The sequence below is a fragment of the Nymphaea colorata genome, chromosome 9, assembly GCF_008831285.2.
Source record: "Nymphaea colorata isolate Beijing-Zhang1983 chromosome 9, ASM883128v2, whole genome shotgun sequence".
NCBI lineage: Eukaryota > Viridiplantae > Streptophyta > Magnoliopsida > Nymphaeales > Nymphaeaceae > Nymphaea > Nymphaea colorata.
The window spans coordinates 20,988,983-21,004,233 of NC_045146.1; the positions used below are offsets into that span (position 1 = coordinate 20,988,983).

General features: G+C 41.8%; 2 protein-coding genes across 2 annotated transcripts; one reads left to right on the forward strand and one right to left on the reverse strand.

The window, feature by feature from the left end:
* The first annotated feature begins 1,881 nt into the window (after positions 1-1,881).
* Positions 1,882-10,709, forward strand: LOC116260665 (uncharacterized). Its single transcript, XM_050079610.1, has 2 exons — positions 1,882-2,787; positions 9,546-10,709. The coding sequence occupies exons 1-2, from the start codon at positions 2,091-2,093 to the stop codon at positions 10,502-10,504; spliced, it is 1,656 nt and encodes a 551-aa protein (XP_049935567.1). The 5' UTR covers positions 1,882-2,090; the 3' UTR covers positions 10,505-10,709.
* A 2,942-nt stretch (positions 10,710-13,651) lies between these two features.
* Positions 13,652-14,765, reverse strand: LOC116260910 (uncharacterized). Its single transcript, XM_031639446.2, has one exon. It carries the CDS (start codon positions 14,544-14,546, stop codon positions 13,887-13,889), a length of 660 nt encoding a protein of 219 aa, XP_031495306.1. The 5' UTR covers positions 14,547-14,765; the 3' UTR covers positions 13,652-13,886.
* Positions 14,766-15,251: the final 486 nt, after the last annotated feature.

Below are 15,251 nucleotides of genomic sequence, written 5' to 3' on the forward strand. Positions count from 1 at the left end.
GGCGTGGCGGAGAGGAAAGGGGGCGTGGCGACATCCCGACGGGTCGTGAAACTCGGACCACCGTTCTCAACGTGGGACCGCTTGCAAAATGTAGCCTTCCAAATTTACGGCCACGTTTATCGACCGGATATGCATCGGAGCTTTGTACAACGCCACGTTGTACGTTCCATCCAGAACTCTCTCTGCGGATATGCCTTTTGGCATCCCGAAGGTTTGACTGACGTGAGGATTGGAGGTGCCGACTGCCTGCATGAGCGGGAGCGATGCTTCCCACCACGGCAGCATGGCCGTTGAGGCTTACCTTTTAAAACAATGAACCCCTCTGACGTGGACCATGCTGACCCCAATATGGTTGGATCCAAGTCAGACCCGACCCACCCACATTGCCTTTGCCTTTCACCGACTCTCCACGTCATTGTTAGGCGATATGAGACATCCGCTTCCCTGAACAGAGTGCGGTCAAAGAGGGCCCACGAAGCATTGCCTAAGGTCGGGTAAACATTGTCCTTTCAAGGCAAACAGGGTAGGCGGTGCATGAATCCGAATCTAGCATTATTGTATCTGGCTTTGCGGATCCTGTTTTGGATCTGATGAACTATTTGTTTTGGGCTTCACAAAATCTGGGTGCTTACTATCTAGAGTTGAGCTCATGGATCGGAGATTCATAGCAGATATCCAAAGTGGTGGAATCCAGAAAGGCGCATGCTCACCCAAGTTTCAACCAATGTAAAGAACAAAAACAAAAATTGACGCCTTTAGGGATGTCAATGGATTAGATTTGAATCAATACAGACTTAATTATATTCATTTTTTTTTTTCCAGATACTCATGTGTTTCGGACTCGGATACAAATAAAGAAAAATCATATCTGCATGCATCTGAATCTGAAATTGATTTTTAAATTCACATATGAATCTGAATCAGATTTTAAATCGAAACTTGGCAATTTTCAAAGTGGGAAAGCTTTGGATTTAAAATATTTATTTAAAACTAAATCTGACCCAAATTTATATTTGATTGGATATTTATGCATATACAAATCTGTACCTGATTGGACACCATTTCTCAAATCTGAATCAGATATTAAATTTTTTCTATATCCAATTTCTTCAAAACAATTCTATTAGATCTCCAATCCAAATAGAATACATTGACATCCCTCGACACCTTATCCATTTGTTTACAGACTCGATCTATTCCACTGCCAAGTATCAGATTGTGGCGTCATAAAGAAGCTGAGAGCTTAGGCATATCTTTACCAGCATACGCCCAGGGAAAATGCATTCTGGCTTTTGAATTCACTGTCGTTTTGGAATTCTTGACCATGCTTCAAATTGAAGGCCCGAAGTTTGTGGCTTTGTGCCAGTCAGGTGATGAGAAAGCTCATTACTATTATAGCTTCGATTTTGTGAAGTTTCATAATAAAGGTCGGGAGAAAACTTTGAAGCTCTCGTTCTTCTACGATTAAGATGATATTATACGCATTTGTTATTTGAGAAATTTTACATCTAGCTGGCTTATTTTGGGAATTCTCCCCGGTAATGTTCGACTAAGGGAATTCAATTACTTAAGTTCTAAGTTCGTGAATTATATGTTGCTTCTGATTATGAAGAACCTGCAGAAAAGGGTCTCTCCCTCACCACAAACTTTACAAATAATTTAAGCCTAAAGCCTTGCACCGAGAATGAATTAATGAAAAGGAGAAGCCAAGAAAAGTTAAAGAACACGACCACTCAGCAAAGGCAGCGGATGTTGATTACACTCTTTCCTTTCACTAACGTCTACTTTGGTATCCCCTAAATTCTACAACCCTTTCCTCTCCTTGACCAGATGCATCATAAAAGGTTGCCAAAGAGTCCTCAATTATTATATAAAACAACCTTCTATTCGCATACTAATAAGTTAACACCACATCGTTGTCCTGTTCTCTGCCTTTTTAGGTCTCTCCTTTTTCTTCCTTCCTCCTGCTGCTCAATTCAAAGGACAAAAACTTTCTGCATCACTCGCTCTCTTTTTTCTGCGCTGCTTTTCCTCGGCATCCCACCACCGCCCTCCCCTGCTTTTCAAGCCCCACTTAAATCCTTGAATCAATGGCGGAGGGAGGAGAGTCGAAGGCAGATGAGAAAGCACCACAGAAAGAGAAGGAGTCTGACTCCTCCTCCTCCACTACCACGACCACCAAGGGCAAGATGGCAGACAAGGACGAGCGACCGCTGCACCTCCTCGGCCAACTCGTCTGCGCCTTCCTGATGGTGCTCCTCCTCCTGTTGGGAATCACCGCCCTCGTCGTCTGGCTCGTCTACCGCCCCCACCGCCCCGGCTTCAACGTTCAAGCGGCGGCCGTCTACGCGCTCAACACCAGCGGCCAGACCACCATTACCACCAGCATGCAGTTCACCGTCGCGGTCCGCAACCCCAACAAGCGGTCCGACGCGGAGTACCGCGACCTTAGCGCCTTCGTCACCTACCGGAACCAGGTCATCACGGTACCCACGCCGCTGCCGGATCTGCACCAGGCGCGCAAGAGTACAGTCATCATGTCGCCCGTGCTCGGCGGCGATTACGTGCCAATCTCCCCGGAGGTGGCGAGCGGTTTGGCGATGGCGGAGGCCTACGGGCTTGCTTCTATGAGGTGGGTCTTGCAGGGGAAGCTGAGATGGAAGTCCGGCGTGTTCAAGGGTCGGTTCAATGGGCTGTATGTCAAGTGCGATGTGGTGGTTGGCTTGAAGTCTGGAATGAACGGTCCGGTGCCTCTTCTTGGCTCGCCTGATTGCAATGTGGAGGCATAAATTAAAGCAATAGAGAGGCTTCTCTTTCGTATACTAGTTCGTGCTTGGTGAAGGAAAATGAGAAGGAATGGTGCGTTGATCTGTCGAAGATGGTGAAACACTGAACTAAATACTGTTAAGATAAAAAGTATGAGGGTTCTGGGTTTGTTATGTATGTTTTGTTTCGCAAGTAGCTTGTACTTGAAGAAAATGTCTGCTGCCGATAGCAAATTTGAAGGCGTTTTGAAATGGTAGCTGTCTAAATTTTATTGTATGAGGTGTCGAGCCTCTGTAAACTTGCATCCGTTGCTTCTTCTTCTTCTGCGAGAGAGAGATAAACCCTTCATTTTTGGATCTAAACACACTAAAACTGCAAGGGTAAAAGAAGAATAAACTGAAGGTAGATCTGAATGCGTTTTGTTGCTTTGTGGCCACGTGTATAGTGGAGCTCAAAAAAGGACGTTATCTGTCATGGAAGATTTCATGTCAGGAAAGAATATAAAGAAGCTAACGCAACACTTTAAACTCGCCGTGTATGGGAACTTGAAGTACAGAAAGGGGGGCGAATACTATATCGCATGCGGTGATGCTTCTCTCTATAAATTTTTTAGCTTCCAGGTAAATTCGGAGCCCAAAAGGAGTGAGAATAAGTAGTCAAAAGTATGGAGTAAAAAGTGTGGATAAGAGGCTGGAGTAATGAAAGAAAAGCTTTGTGCTGATGGAAGGGTCTAGTAGTGGCCAACAAGGTCACATGCAAATCTGGCGATGGAATCAGAACAACTGTTATTGAGCGTCGGCATCAGTAGATTGTGGGCTTTCTGGAATGTGCCGAATTTGGATTCATGAGGTAGGAAACATGGACATTTATTGAATCTAGAAAAGTTGATGCGAACAATTATTGGCCACCCATCTCTCTCTCCTTCTAACTGACAGATCTTTTATGGCATTTTTATTCGTTTGGTTTGGGAAGGCTTTGATCCGTACCAGATCTATATCGGACATTGGTCGGTTTGGTTTGGTAATATTTTCTTACAAAGTTGTTCAGCTTGTAAGTCCAAGATTCTTATTGTTATCCTACTAATAAAACTTGGGGACTACTTAATTAAGTAGATATTGAGCATAGCTAGTCGAGTTGGTGGACCAATACAAGTCTAATAACCACATCAATTTTTATAAACTATTCCTCTAAATTATAAACAGTGAATGTGTGATACTCTAATTGATGGGTGTCCTACTCATTGAAGTGCATCTTGGTGCAAAACTATTCTTTTATTTATGAAGCATCCTTTTGTTCTTTTTTAGCAACAAACATTTGAGAATTTATACTAAAACTTCTAACTTGTCCATATATGCTTTGTTGAAACCACCTAATTTGTTTTTACTAGTTGGGTTCCTATGAAAGAATTCAGTTCTGAATATGGCAGAATTTTGTTGGGGCTTTCATATACTGTGGCGCTAATTTCTTTTCGGGATACCTAGCATAAAATATTTTTACCATGTATAGCATTAAAATTTTCTTAATACTTGCACCTTTGGGCGTAGGCTCAAAACATTTTGCGGATACCTACACCACGGGCTTGGCTTTGATGATAACTTGCCCATATATACTTTGTTGACAACACCAAAAGCTACGTGCAGAACAAAATTTGTTTAAGAAAATTGGCTCAAAACATATAGAGGCAAAAACTAAAATATAAGTATGCCTGCTTTCTGGGTTGCCATCAAGGCAAAGTCTTTCTAACCTGTTTATTATGAAAGAGTTCCTCCATTTTAAAAAAATGAATATTAAAGTTTTAGGAATAAAACAAGGAGGATGACCTTAATTTTCTTATGATAATTGGTACCCATGTTTCCATAAAAACAAAACTTCTTAACCAACCTTTTCTTTCTTTCTAAAGCACATGTTTGGTAATAGTAACAAGTTGTTGTTACTGTGTCTCATAAATTTGTCTCAAAATTTTTGAGACAGATTCATAGGACACTATATTATCATAGTTTACGAATCAATCATGATCTTTAGATTAGATTGACAGCACATGAACAACTTGTTATTGTTGCCAAACATGCTTTAAAGGCAAAATGTCAGTTTTCTTGTGAAAATTGAGACTTTCATTCGTGTAAAACATTTTTGCTTCTTAGTATATATTTTATTCACCCGGAAGTCATTCTATTGGGTGGGTGCTTGGTAGAAGCCCCCTAAAGATCTTTTAACTGTGGGAATTCTAACGGAAGCGGCGAAAATTGAGTATGGACAAAGAAAGCAGCAGGAAAAATGGACAATGAATGTGCTGGAGGAAAAAGACCAGCTTGGCATCTTCGTGCATGAGATCTTCAGGAACTTGACTGTAAAAGATCTGATCGAAGAGTCCAAAATATGGAGATTCCATAAATTAACAAGCAAACAGGTACGGACTGGGCCAACATTCCTCACAATGTGAGCCCCCTATGGTTGCAATCTGATCCTTATTCTTTCTAGGGTCCATCCCCAAAACACTGCTCCGAAAACTGTAACGTAGTAAATCGTTCATGTCCCTGCTGATTCCAGCTCTGGTTCAGAGTTCAAGATATGTCGGGCCATCAAGAGAGAAGGGTGCGCCCCCACCCTCTTCTCTTCGTTAAAACGTGGAATCGCGTTTCCCCAATGTCGTTTCTCTGGTCATGAGAGACGCCGAATTGCAGAATCAGACGCTTGCCCGATGATGGTTGCTCGGAGCGGAGATTGTGTAACCCAAATCTCTTTCCATGCAATTTCGTTTCTCTGGTCATGAGAGACGCCGAACTGCAGAATCAGACATTCAGACGTTTCTAAAATTTAGCCCGACGATGGTTGTTTGGAGCGGAGATTTGTGTAACCAAAATCTCTTTCCATGGTCCTTGATTCTGATGGCTGTCATTTCCTTCCCATTAAAATCTTCGACCAAACGCCGTCCGTAAGATGGGTGCTTTTTATTTTCAATTCCAGAGTAAGAAACTACTTTCCATGCTTCGGGTCGTCCTACCTGTTTACTATTTACTTTCTGCTCGAGTGGGTAGTTTTTTTTACCAAGAACACTAATGTTTGTTGTGCGATTGGACCTTCCTGTGACGGCTTATGTTCTTTGAGCACATCTTTTTAAGAAGTATGGCAATGTAGCCCTAAAAGCAGCCTTCGTAAAACTACAAATGGCTATGTTAGCGCTCATTTTTTGCTTGATGGAGATCACAATTACCAACCTTCCAATCGATGGCAGATTCAGAAACCAATGGCCAATCCAGAAATTTTGGGTTACCGATAAGGGTGGACATGAGGCCAGGCCTGTTACGTCTATGGAACTAGTGAGTTGATTCGGTAAAAAAAGAAAAGCTGACAGTGAAAACTAAATGGTGACATTAGGGCCACGCCAAACAAAGGTATAATTACGTTACGACTGTGTTTCCTTTCCAACACTCACGTTCTTTTGATAATTCCGCGTGGTTCCGCTGTTTTCTACTATGTTGGAAACTTGACATATGCAGACGGATGATATCATTGATCTCCGCGATGCAATTTTCTTATTGTATTGTAGCTTAGAATAGGACTGCTAGTAGCATTTTCCCATTCGTTACACTTAGGAGGCATTTGCATTTAAAATCGTGTATGCATTTATTTAGTGCTTGTTTTCGCCGGTAGATCTTTCATAAGCGTTCTCCCCTTATACCTGACAAGAAGCAACGCAAAAGGGAGGAGGATGACCTAGAGTAGGTAGGACAACAGCAGAGACACTCGGAGGGGTGTTTGGTTTCGATTACATACTGTTTTGAGAACATTATGTCCTAAAAAATGTGTGATGCCCTCAAACACTGGGGACACAACGTTCTTCTGAAACACAAAAATGCGTTCTTACCTGAAACGGCCCTACCCCTCGGACGCTGAGGGGGAGTTCATTTCATTCCAAAGCCTCGAGTCATCGAGCTCCAAAGTTTCTCTCACAGTCTTGTGCCCTTTTTCTCTCTCATCGTTGTTGGTCTAATGCAAAAAGCATATGTATCTTCTTCTTCTTCTTCCTCTTTATTATCAACCTTCTTTTCTTCATTCACCATCCTTCATCTTCTTCATTATGTGTTTCTCTTCTTCTTCTTCTTCTTCTTCTTCTTCTTCAGTCACCCTTTCTCTTTTTCTTTCTCTTCTTCATTTTTATTATTTCCTCATTCTTTCTTGTCAATGGTAAAAACTTATCATTATTCAGTAAAATCAACCATCTCATCTTCTCAATCTGCAGGAGAGAAGAATCTTCCCTACCATGCAAGTGAATGATAAACCAAAACAGAACAAGAAAAAATTGGGAAATAAATAAAAATAAAAAATAGATCAAAAGCCTTGTGGGTTATCGACTGTTGCCAGAAATGAATGTAATTTGCAGCCCTGAAAACAAGACAAGGGAGGGAAGAAAATAAATTTGTACATGATAACCATAACAATAACCATAATAAAAGAAAAAACTATCACCATGGGTTTAACTGGTGCCGCGTGCTGCTGCTGCGGCGCCGGTGGCCGGAGCTGGTGGCCAGTAATGGACATATGGAAGATTCAACGGTGAAGGGGAAAGAAAAGGAGACGGAAAGAGGGTTTTGCGCAGTCGTGGGTTGCATTTGCACCCAATTTAGAAAAATTTCAAAATAGACACAGAATTTTCATGAGATGTTCAAAAACATGATTAAAAGTTTTAAGTCTTTATTTGAACCACATTTTTCAATATTTTATTTGCATAAAAGGGTTTTTAATATTTCGTTTGCAATATTTGTATGATGTCTTACATGTTTCCAAGTTCACATTATATATATATATTGCGAATGTGAGTGTAGAGAGAGAAAGAAAGAAAGAGAGAGAAAAAACACTCAAGAAAGAGAAAGAGAGAGAAAGGAAAATAACATTAACATAACCTCAACAAAAAGTTGAACTTGAAAAAGATTACATATACAAATCTATACAAATCAGCTCTTAATGCTTGTATGAGGTTGAATATACTAGTATTTCCCCATAGGTTACCGAAAATTAACCAAACGTCATACAAAATGGTCCACTAATTTGACTAAATGTTAAACAAGACGATTAGCAGACAAATGCCAAACAAAATTGCAACTTACTTGGTTTGATGTGTTTGATAACAGTAACAAATTATTATTGTTTTGTCTCAAAAATTGGGGCAACTTTAAGAAATATTGTGCCATAATTTTTGAAACACGTTCATAAAACAATAAAAATTTATTATGGTTGCCAAAAGGGAGCCCTAGAGATGTTATTTCATTAGATTTCTTTTGATTCGACATATGGGTATTTAACTTTTGCCTTAAAAGACAGTTGAAGTTGAAAGACGGCAGATTTCTTGTGCATGCAAATGCATGAAAATTGTGTTTGTGTTAGGATGATAAAAACGTTGCCTTGTGAAACATGCTTTATGTGTTCGTTGTGGCCCGAAACTCAGAGACCGTTTACATGAAAAGCTCGGGGCAAAGACCTTTTACATGAAAAACTCGGGGTAGGGATGAGTAATTAATGACCTTTTGAAAGCCTCATTTTGTTAAATTATATTTTTCACAAACCCAATTTCCATTGTTACCAAAACAAGCCTTAAGCGCTTTTTTGGAGGCAAAAATGCCGGTAATCCAAGCACACACCCCTTAAACCCCAAATGAAAAGAAAAATGAAAAGAAAGAAAGATGCAAGGATGATAAAGAAACACCTAATGAGAAAAGACAAAAGATAGCACACTGATGTGGCCGCTTGTTAAGGGGGTCGAACTCAAATGGACGATGGAACACACACCTAAGATTGGTTTAGGGTTCAATGCCTAAACGCTCAAGAAAAACAAAAGAAGAGCTCATTAAACTTTTGCATGTAAGTGGGGACTCTAAGCCCTACAATTATTTATTGACTCGGCAGGATGATTGAAATGGCTCGCTGTTTACATCGGCCTTTAGTGAGTATTCATTAGAAAAATGTTTCGCAAAGCAGCACTATATGATATTGCACAACTTTTCACATCCATCCAACGCACAAAAGCCCAAGAAAACAAGTAGTTTATCGCAAGGATGGAAGGGCAAAAGGTTGGAACTGACATCGGATTTCAGCACCAACCAATCTTGTAGTTTTTTTTTTTTTCCCATTATTAGAGTAACTTGCCGGTTTCATCAACCTCATACAAGTTTCCAAGCGCTCGAGACACCCAGCTTTTCTTCTTCTTCTTCTTCTTTTGTTTCCTGATGAATCTGTTTTCAAGAAGGCTCCCAACTTTCAATGCAATGATAAAACAAACTCAAGTTTGAAAGCATAAGCGGAAAATCCAGTGACAGGTGACAGCAGCACTGGGTAGGAAATGCTCACAAAAGCTGATCAGTGCTCCTAAATGCGTCCTTTGTACTGTCTTATGGTAACTAACAACCCATTCCATACGTGTAATTGCTAAGGAAAGAAAATATAATTATTCATTTGCAATATATTCTTCTAACAACAGATGCATTTCTTTCATAATGAAAAAATCTCTAGATTGTCTAAAGTAATTTCTCTCAGGTGGTGTCCATTTTTGTCGTCTTAACACACGAATCCGTGGGCTGAAGCTTGATCTGCCTGTTGGATGACCCACTGTTACGTGGTTCATCTCCAGCCATAGATCGGTGGACAAGATATGGCAATAGCCGTCCATCCATTTGAGTACTTTCGATAATAGTATGATGCCATAGCGGCTCCCAATGCCCTCTATCTTGCATCTTCTGCTACTCCCTCCACAAAAAGCATGCATTAGTGCTTTACCTCTTTCTCAGATAATCTAAAAGAGCCTCCCCACTTTATTCCAAGACCAGATATCCCAGCATCTTTTAGTATAAACCGCATTACTATTTTCAAAAAGACCCTAAATCCCATCAGATTCTTCGGGAATTCAACAATTACGCTAATCAAAAAACCTACTTTTTGGAACCGGAGGTGCCGGTTGAAAGTAAGGGCCAAATGTTTGTTGCTTTGCCATATGAATCTTTCTATCGCTTTCTTTTTTTTTTTTAAATCTATCAGCCACCATCTCTCTCAACTGCAACTGTCCATTGTTTTCTCCACCTTAATTTTCTCCCAACCCATCTCTCTTCCTCAACCTATGTCAAACTATCTGATAAGATCTCCAAAGCCTTGCTCCAGCAAACAAATCAACCATGGGAAGCTATTCAAGAAGGCCACCCTCTTCATCTCTGTCATCGTCTCCATAGTCATGATCATTGTTATTGTCCTGTTTACTCTGCATCCTTCCAAGCCGAAATTCTCTCTCCAGGAGGCTGACATCTATAAGATGAACCTCTCGAGCAACCATCTTCTCTCCTCAGTCATGCAGGTCACGGTGGTGGCGAAGAACCCGAACCAGAGAGTTGGAATCTACTATGACAATCTTGAAGCTTATGTTGTCTACAGGGGACAGCAGATCACTGTGCACTCATCCTTCCCTCCTTTTTACCAAGGCCACGATGATGTCAACGTTTTGTCTTCGTGGATGTCTGGCAACTCAATTCCGGTATCTCCTTCCTTTGGTGATGACATAAGCATCGATCGGTCGGCCGGAAAACTGCAGATGAATGTAAAGCTGACGGGAAGGGTGAGATGGAAAGTGTGCACCTGGGCTTCTGGTCACCACAGTCTGGAGGTAGATTGCGACGCTTTCTTGGCTTATAACGCAAATAATGTCTCCGGTCGGTATGCCAGCTTGATCCCTGGTTCAGAATGCCACTCAACAGTTTGAGTATGGGAACGGTTGGTTTCAACTTGTTGTTAACGTGTGCTTTGTGCTGTTTAATATTGTTGGTGTGACGGTCCTGGTTCTAATTCTGTTGTGATTGACACCAAGCTTCTGTATGAAGAAGAGACCTCTAGGTGTTGAATAAGAAAAGAGTGGAAGAAGACAATTGTAGGGGATACAGACTCAATGTAACTGTATTAACAAGAAATTCTCATTGTTGGCCACATGTCTACTTGTGCTTGCTCTTTAACACCATACCATGATGACGACGATGATGATAAATATACAATTAGCAACTTAATCTTTGAAGAGCATGCAATCAATAGAGTTAATTAGCAGGAAGGAGATGAAACTAATAGGGGGAGGAAAGGGGATGAGGACCGCTGCGTGTGGCTTTTAATCTTTGTGATGATAAGATTCTCTCCAAGTAAATAAAAGCTCTTGGAATGAACTTCTCAGAAACAGTTGCCTTCTTTTACTTTGGTAGCAGGGAATCCCTTAAATTTCTATGACCTTTTCCTTTAACTATTGGATAATTGCAGCTTCTTACGCGATTCCTAAGCCACATCGACCACAAAGGTGCAATAGTTAGCAGACAATATCACGTTCTGCTGCAGCCCACTCAGAAACCATCGAAGCAAGAAGATTAAGTGGCGATAAAGAACATATTCAACATCTAAAAACTTAGCTCCACATGGACAAACTTAGACTCTAGTTGGATAGCTAAGGCTGTTCAACAATAGGGTTTCACCAGGCTGAGCTACTGCAAATACTGGATTCATCCACGTCATTGCAGAAACATGTAAATTAGGTCCAGGTTTGGGCATCAGAACAAACAGCACCAGTACTTCATGTGTGTCATTATTTATCCGTGTGGTTATGTTAATGTTCGCGGTCGTGGGCTGCCTGAGATGGCTTGTATGCAGAAGCATGACGACCACTAAAATCTTTTTGATGCCAAATATGCCATGACTTGTTCCTCAATAGAATTATTACACAAAATAAACAAATCAAACTAACTAAAAATAGGTTGCTTGTGTTCAGCAGCTTGACATTTGGGAGAAAAAAGAAATCTTTCTATGATGACCTGCGAAACGAAGAAAAACTTCTGAACCTGATTATTAGAAAAGCTTACTACTAACCTCAGCTGAGTTACTGAACTAAAAGCAAAAAGTGGGAAAAGAACCTCAGGTCTGTTGCTTGTGTATTATGAAACATTAAAAGTAACTTGATTAATCTTAAAGAAAGCTTCAATAAGCGTAGCTTAGTCAGTTAGGTGGACCCTGGACGCCTCTCTTTCGTGCTTGTCTCGCACTGCAGAGGCTGCCTGTAGAGGTGGCTTTTCGAGCGTATTTGCTCAATAACGACAAGATTTACGGGATTCTAGCTTTGAGCATGTTACCCCGTCTCACCCGCATTAACCTTTAACGAGTCCATATGAATGAATTAGTTAGGAAGGTGATCATAAGGTGCAGCTTAATTTAAACAGACATTCAGAAGGGCAGGTCTCCTGCTTTGAGATGTGGAAGATGAAACTGTTTATATCAAGCGACTGGTTAACACATAGGACAGATGAAAAGAGCATCAACTTTCAAGTTCTCGTAATCAGCCAAATAACTGTATCGTTTCCCTTTAAAGTGCATCAAACTCTCCTGATTAGGAGATAGGAAAAAATCACGCGCATAGCAGGAGCGATGAGATAAAGAGTTGCTCCACCAACTGGAAAGCTATGTGATTCTTTGCTGCTTTCCTGCGGAGTGGTTCAACATGTGATTCCCGATAAAGAAAAGCAATCGGTCTAGTCGGACCCATCGTTCATCCTATCAGGCAAGCCGGACTTGTCCTATTGAAGAGCCTGAGAAAAGTCCCTCCTTAAGGAACTAAAAAGAATCTCAGAAAGAAAAGAAAGCTACCGAGATCATGATAGTGGACAAGCTTTTGTCAAGGATCAGGCAAGCCGGACTCGTCGCCAAACGAACTGTTTCAACCAATTTGAGGCAACTTCTTGTGGGGTTAAAGGCATCAACTGTTACTGCTGGAATCAGAATTCTCTCGAGCTTTTATTGAAGCACTTTACGTTATCCTAGTGAACGGCAAGCCTCACATACAAAACGTTTCCAGGCTTGCGACACGAACAGACAGAAAGTCCTATAAGGAACTTGTTTGCCTGGCCTTCAATTCCTCCGATGGCCATCAACGTCCATGCCGATATACTAGTTCAACAATTCTTCCATTGTTGAACAATTGCTATTCATTTTGTTCACATTCCTCTACAGTGAAGGGGCACATTTCTGAGATTTCAAATATGCACTGCGGATGTGGCTGTAGGTTTTCAATAAAAAAGGAGATGTCATCAATATTTGCCTATCGATTAGTTCTTACTAGCTACCCTTCTTGTCGCGAACACGTCTTCCTTCACGGATGCGACTATATGTTTCTTGATGTTCTCCAGTGATCATTTTGCCATGTGATGTGCTAAGGAGTGGGTTCACAATTTTCTCTGTCTTGCGGAGGGATAATCCTCTAGGCGTTACAATCTGCAGTGGATCAATTACTTGTTCTTCATGGAAATTGGTATTGCTCTGGTACCCAGAAACAGATGTTTCAAACTGTAAATCGAACCTCACTCCACCAATGTCCAGTTCGTCGGAGATTAATTATGGTAAACTTCTTGAGATACAGTTCTATCGTAAGCTTCATCAAGCTGTACGCCGAAAAGTATCACCCTCATTCCCCATCTTACGTAGATTGCTCGGCAAATGGTTCTGTAATTTCTCCCCTTCTTCCATACTACGCCGCATGACCCTTCAGAGTAACTGTTCTTTGATTGTCCCAAGTGATCTTACATATTTTGGCGAACCGATTTATCTCATTTTGACCAAGTTAGCTCTTCCTGTTTGTTCATTACTGTATACAGATTGGAAACCACAAAAAAGCTATAAAATCATTCGTCCTGCTATTTGTGGCGTGCGAATCAACAACTACCGACCACACTCAATGAGGCCCTGTCCTCCAGAGTGCCGGAAAGGGAAAGATGATGTGAGAAATTAATGGCAAAAGTTCTTGTATGTTCCTTCCAAAATGAAATTCCTCTCGTCATTTATAACAATCAGTTATTCAAAATTTTGTTACTGAGAAACACCGAAGCAGTAAAAGAAGAAGGAAATATTTTTCTTCATTTAAGTAATGAACACAATCAATACCGAAGATTAGATAATGATTACAATTGTTATCGAGGATTCTACGCAAATTTTCATCTGGATGTCATTTACGTGATTCGGAAATAATCAGAAAGAGAAACATGGAACTTCCATACAACGATTTGAAACGAGGAAGAGAAAATTCCCAGCAGAAAAATCCGCACCATGCACCTAGCTTGAACCTGCTAGGCATCTTGCTGAGGAACCCACTTCCAAAAATGCTTTCTGACGACAACGGCGCCCTTTGCAACCTCGCCGCCGCTCCCGGCATACTCGTCCTCCTCCTGCGTGGAGAAGTCTCCTTCCGGCAAGCTTTCCTTGATGATGACATCCACCGAATGCAAGATGTAGCAAGAAGGCATCCCCGGGTAGGAGCCGGAGTCCCTCTCCTCGATCTTCCTGGAATACGAGTCCATAAGCACCCGAACCCCATCTGGGGAGACAAGGACAGAGCCCAATTCCTCTCGAACGGCCCGGATGGCAGCCTCTCGGATCGTCTCCCCTGCCTTCATCTTCTCCGAGAGCGGGCGGCAGCGGCTCCGGACGCTCCCGTCGCTGAGCTCCTGGTGGGATTCGATCAGGACGTTGCCGGCGAGGTTGCGGATGTTGACGGTGGCGACATTGACGGTTCGCCTGGGAGGGATGGTGTCCTGGAGGACCGTCTCGCCGTGGGACAGCTCAAGCCAGAGGTTGGAGACGTTCTTGGTGCCAGGCTTGACTCCCCATGTTGGTAGGTCGTGGGGGAGCCTGGGCCTGAGCCAATCGGAGAGGGCTTGAGGGGATGGGAAGCTCTGTGCCGTGAGGAAGGCGTTTGTCGAGCTGCTGGTGGTGGTGGTGCAGGACATGGAGATGGCAATGGCCGGGTTGAACCCTAGGAGGTGCCGGTGAGACTTGTTTACGGCCACCAGCGCGAGGGTCGCTAAAATATCTGCGGGGGCTGGGGAATTGCCTGGGATCCACAACGTGAATCCCACTCTCCACGTTGAATACCGGTGATCGGAAATTCGCTAAAATATCTGGCGGGGCCTGGGGGATTGCCTGGGATTTCCGCTCCGCGGATTGATTGGAAATTCGGAAATCTAACCAAAATTTGAAGTGCTGATAAAATATTGTTCCGTCCTTAGCCCATAGTTTTGTTTAAACAAGCAAAATAATCTTTTGTTTGGTAAAATTATTTCTCAAACTAGTCTTCGACCAAAGGAATTTTAGTTATGCTAATGTTGTGCATGTTTTCGAAGAAAAAGAAGGGAAGAGGTGTGACTCCACAAAGGTCTGACCATAATTGGTAAAGTCGTTGATCCAGGTCATGAGTTGCCCAAGTCAGCTAGGATCATCTATTTACTAGGTCATGAATCAGGGTTCTACGAGTTAGGTGGGATCGTCAAATAATTACATTTTTTGTCGTACATTGTTAAATACTAAAGTTAGTGATTTTTTGAATCGTGAAATATCATAAACTTTGTTAAGTATATACAAATACCCATATTACATATTATTTAGTTTTAGTTCATAGAAAGTCAATCATTAAGTCCCTGTTTGCCTCTTCTTCT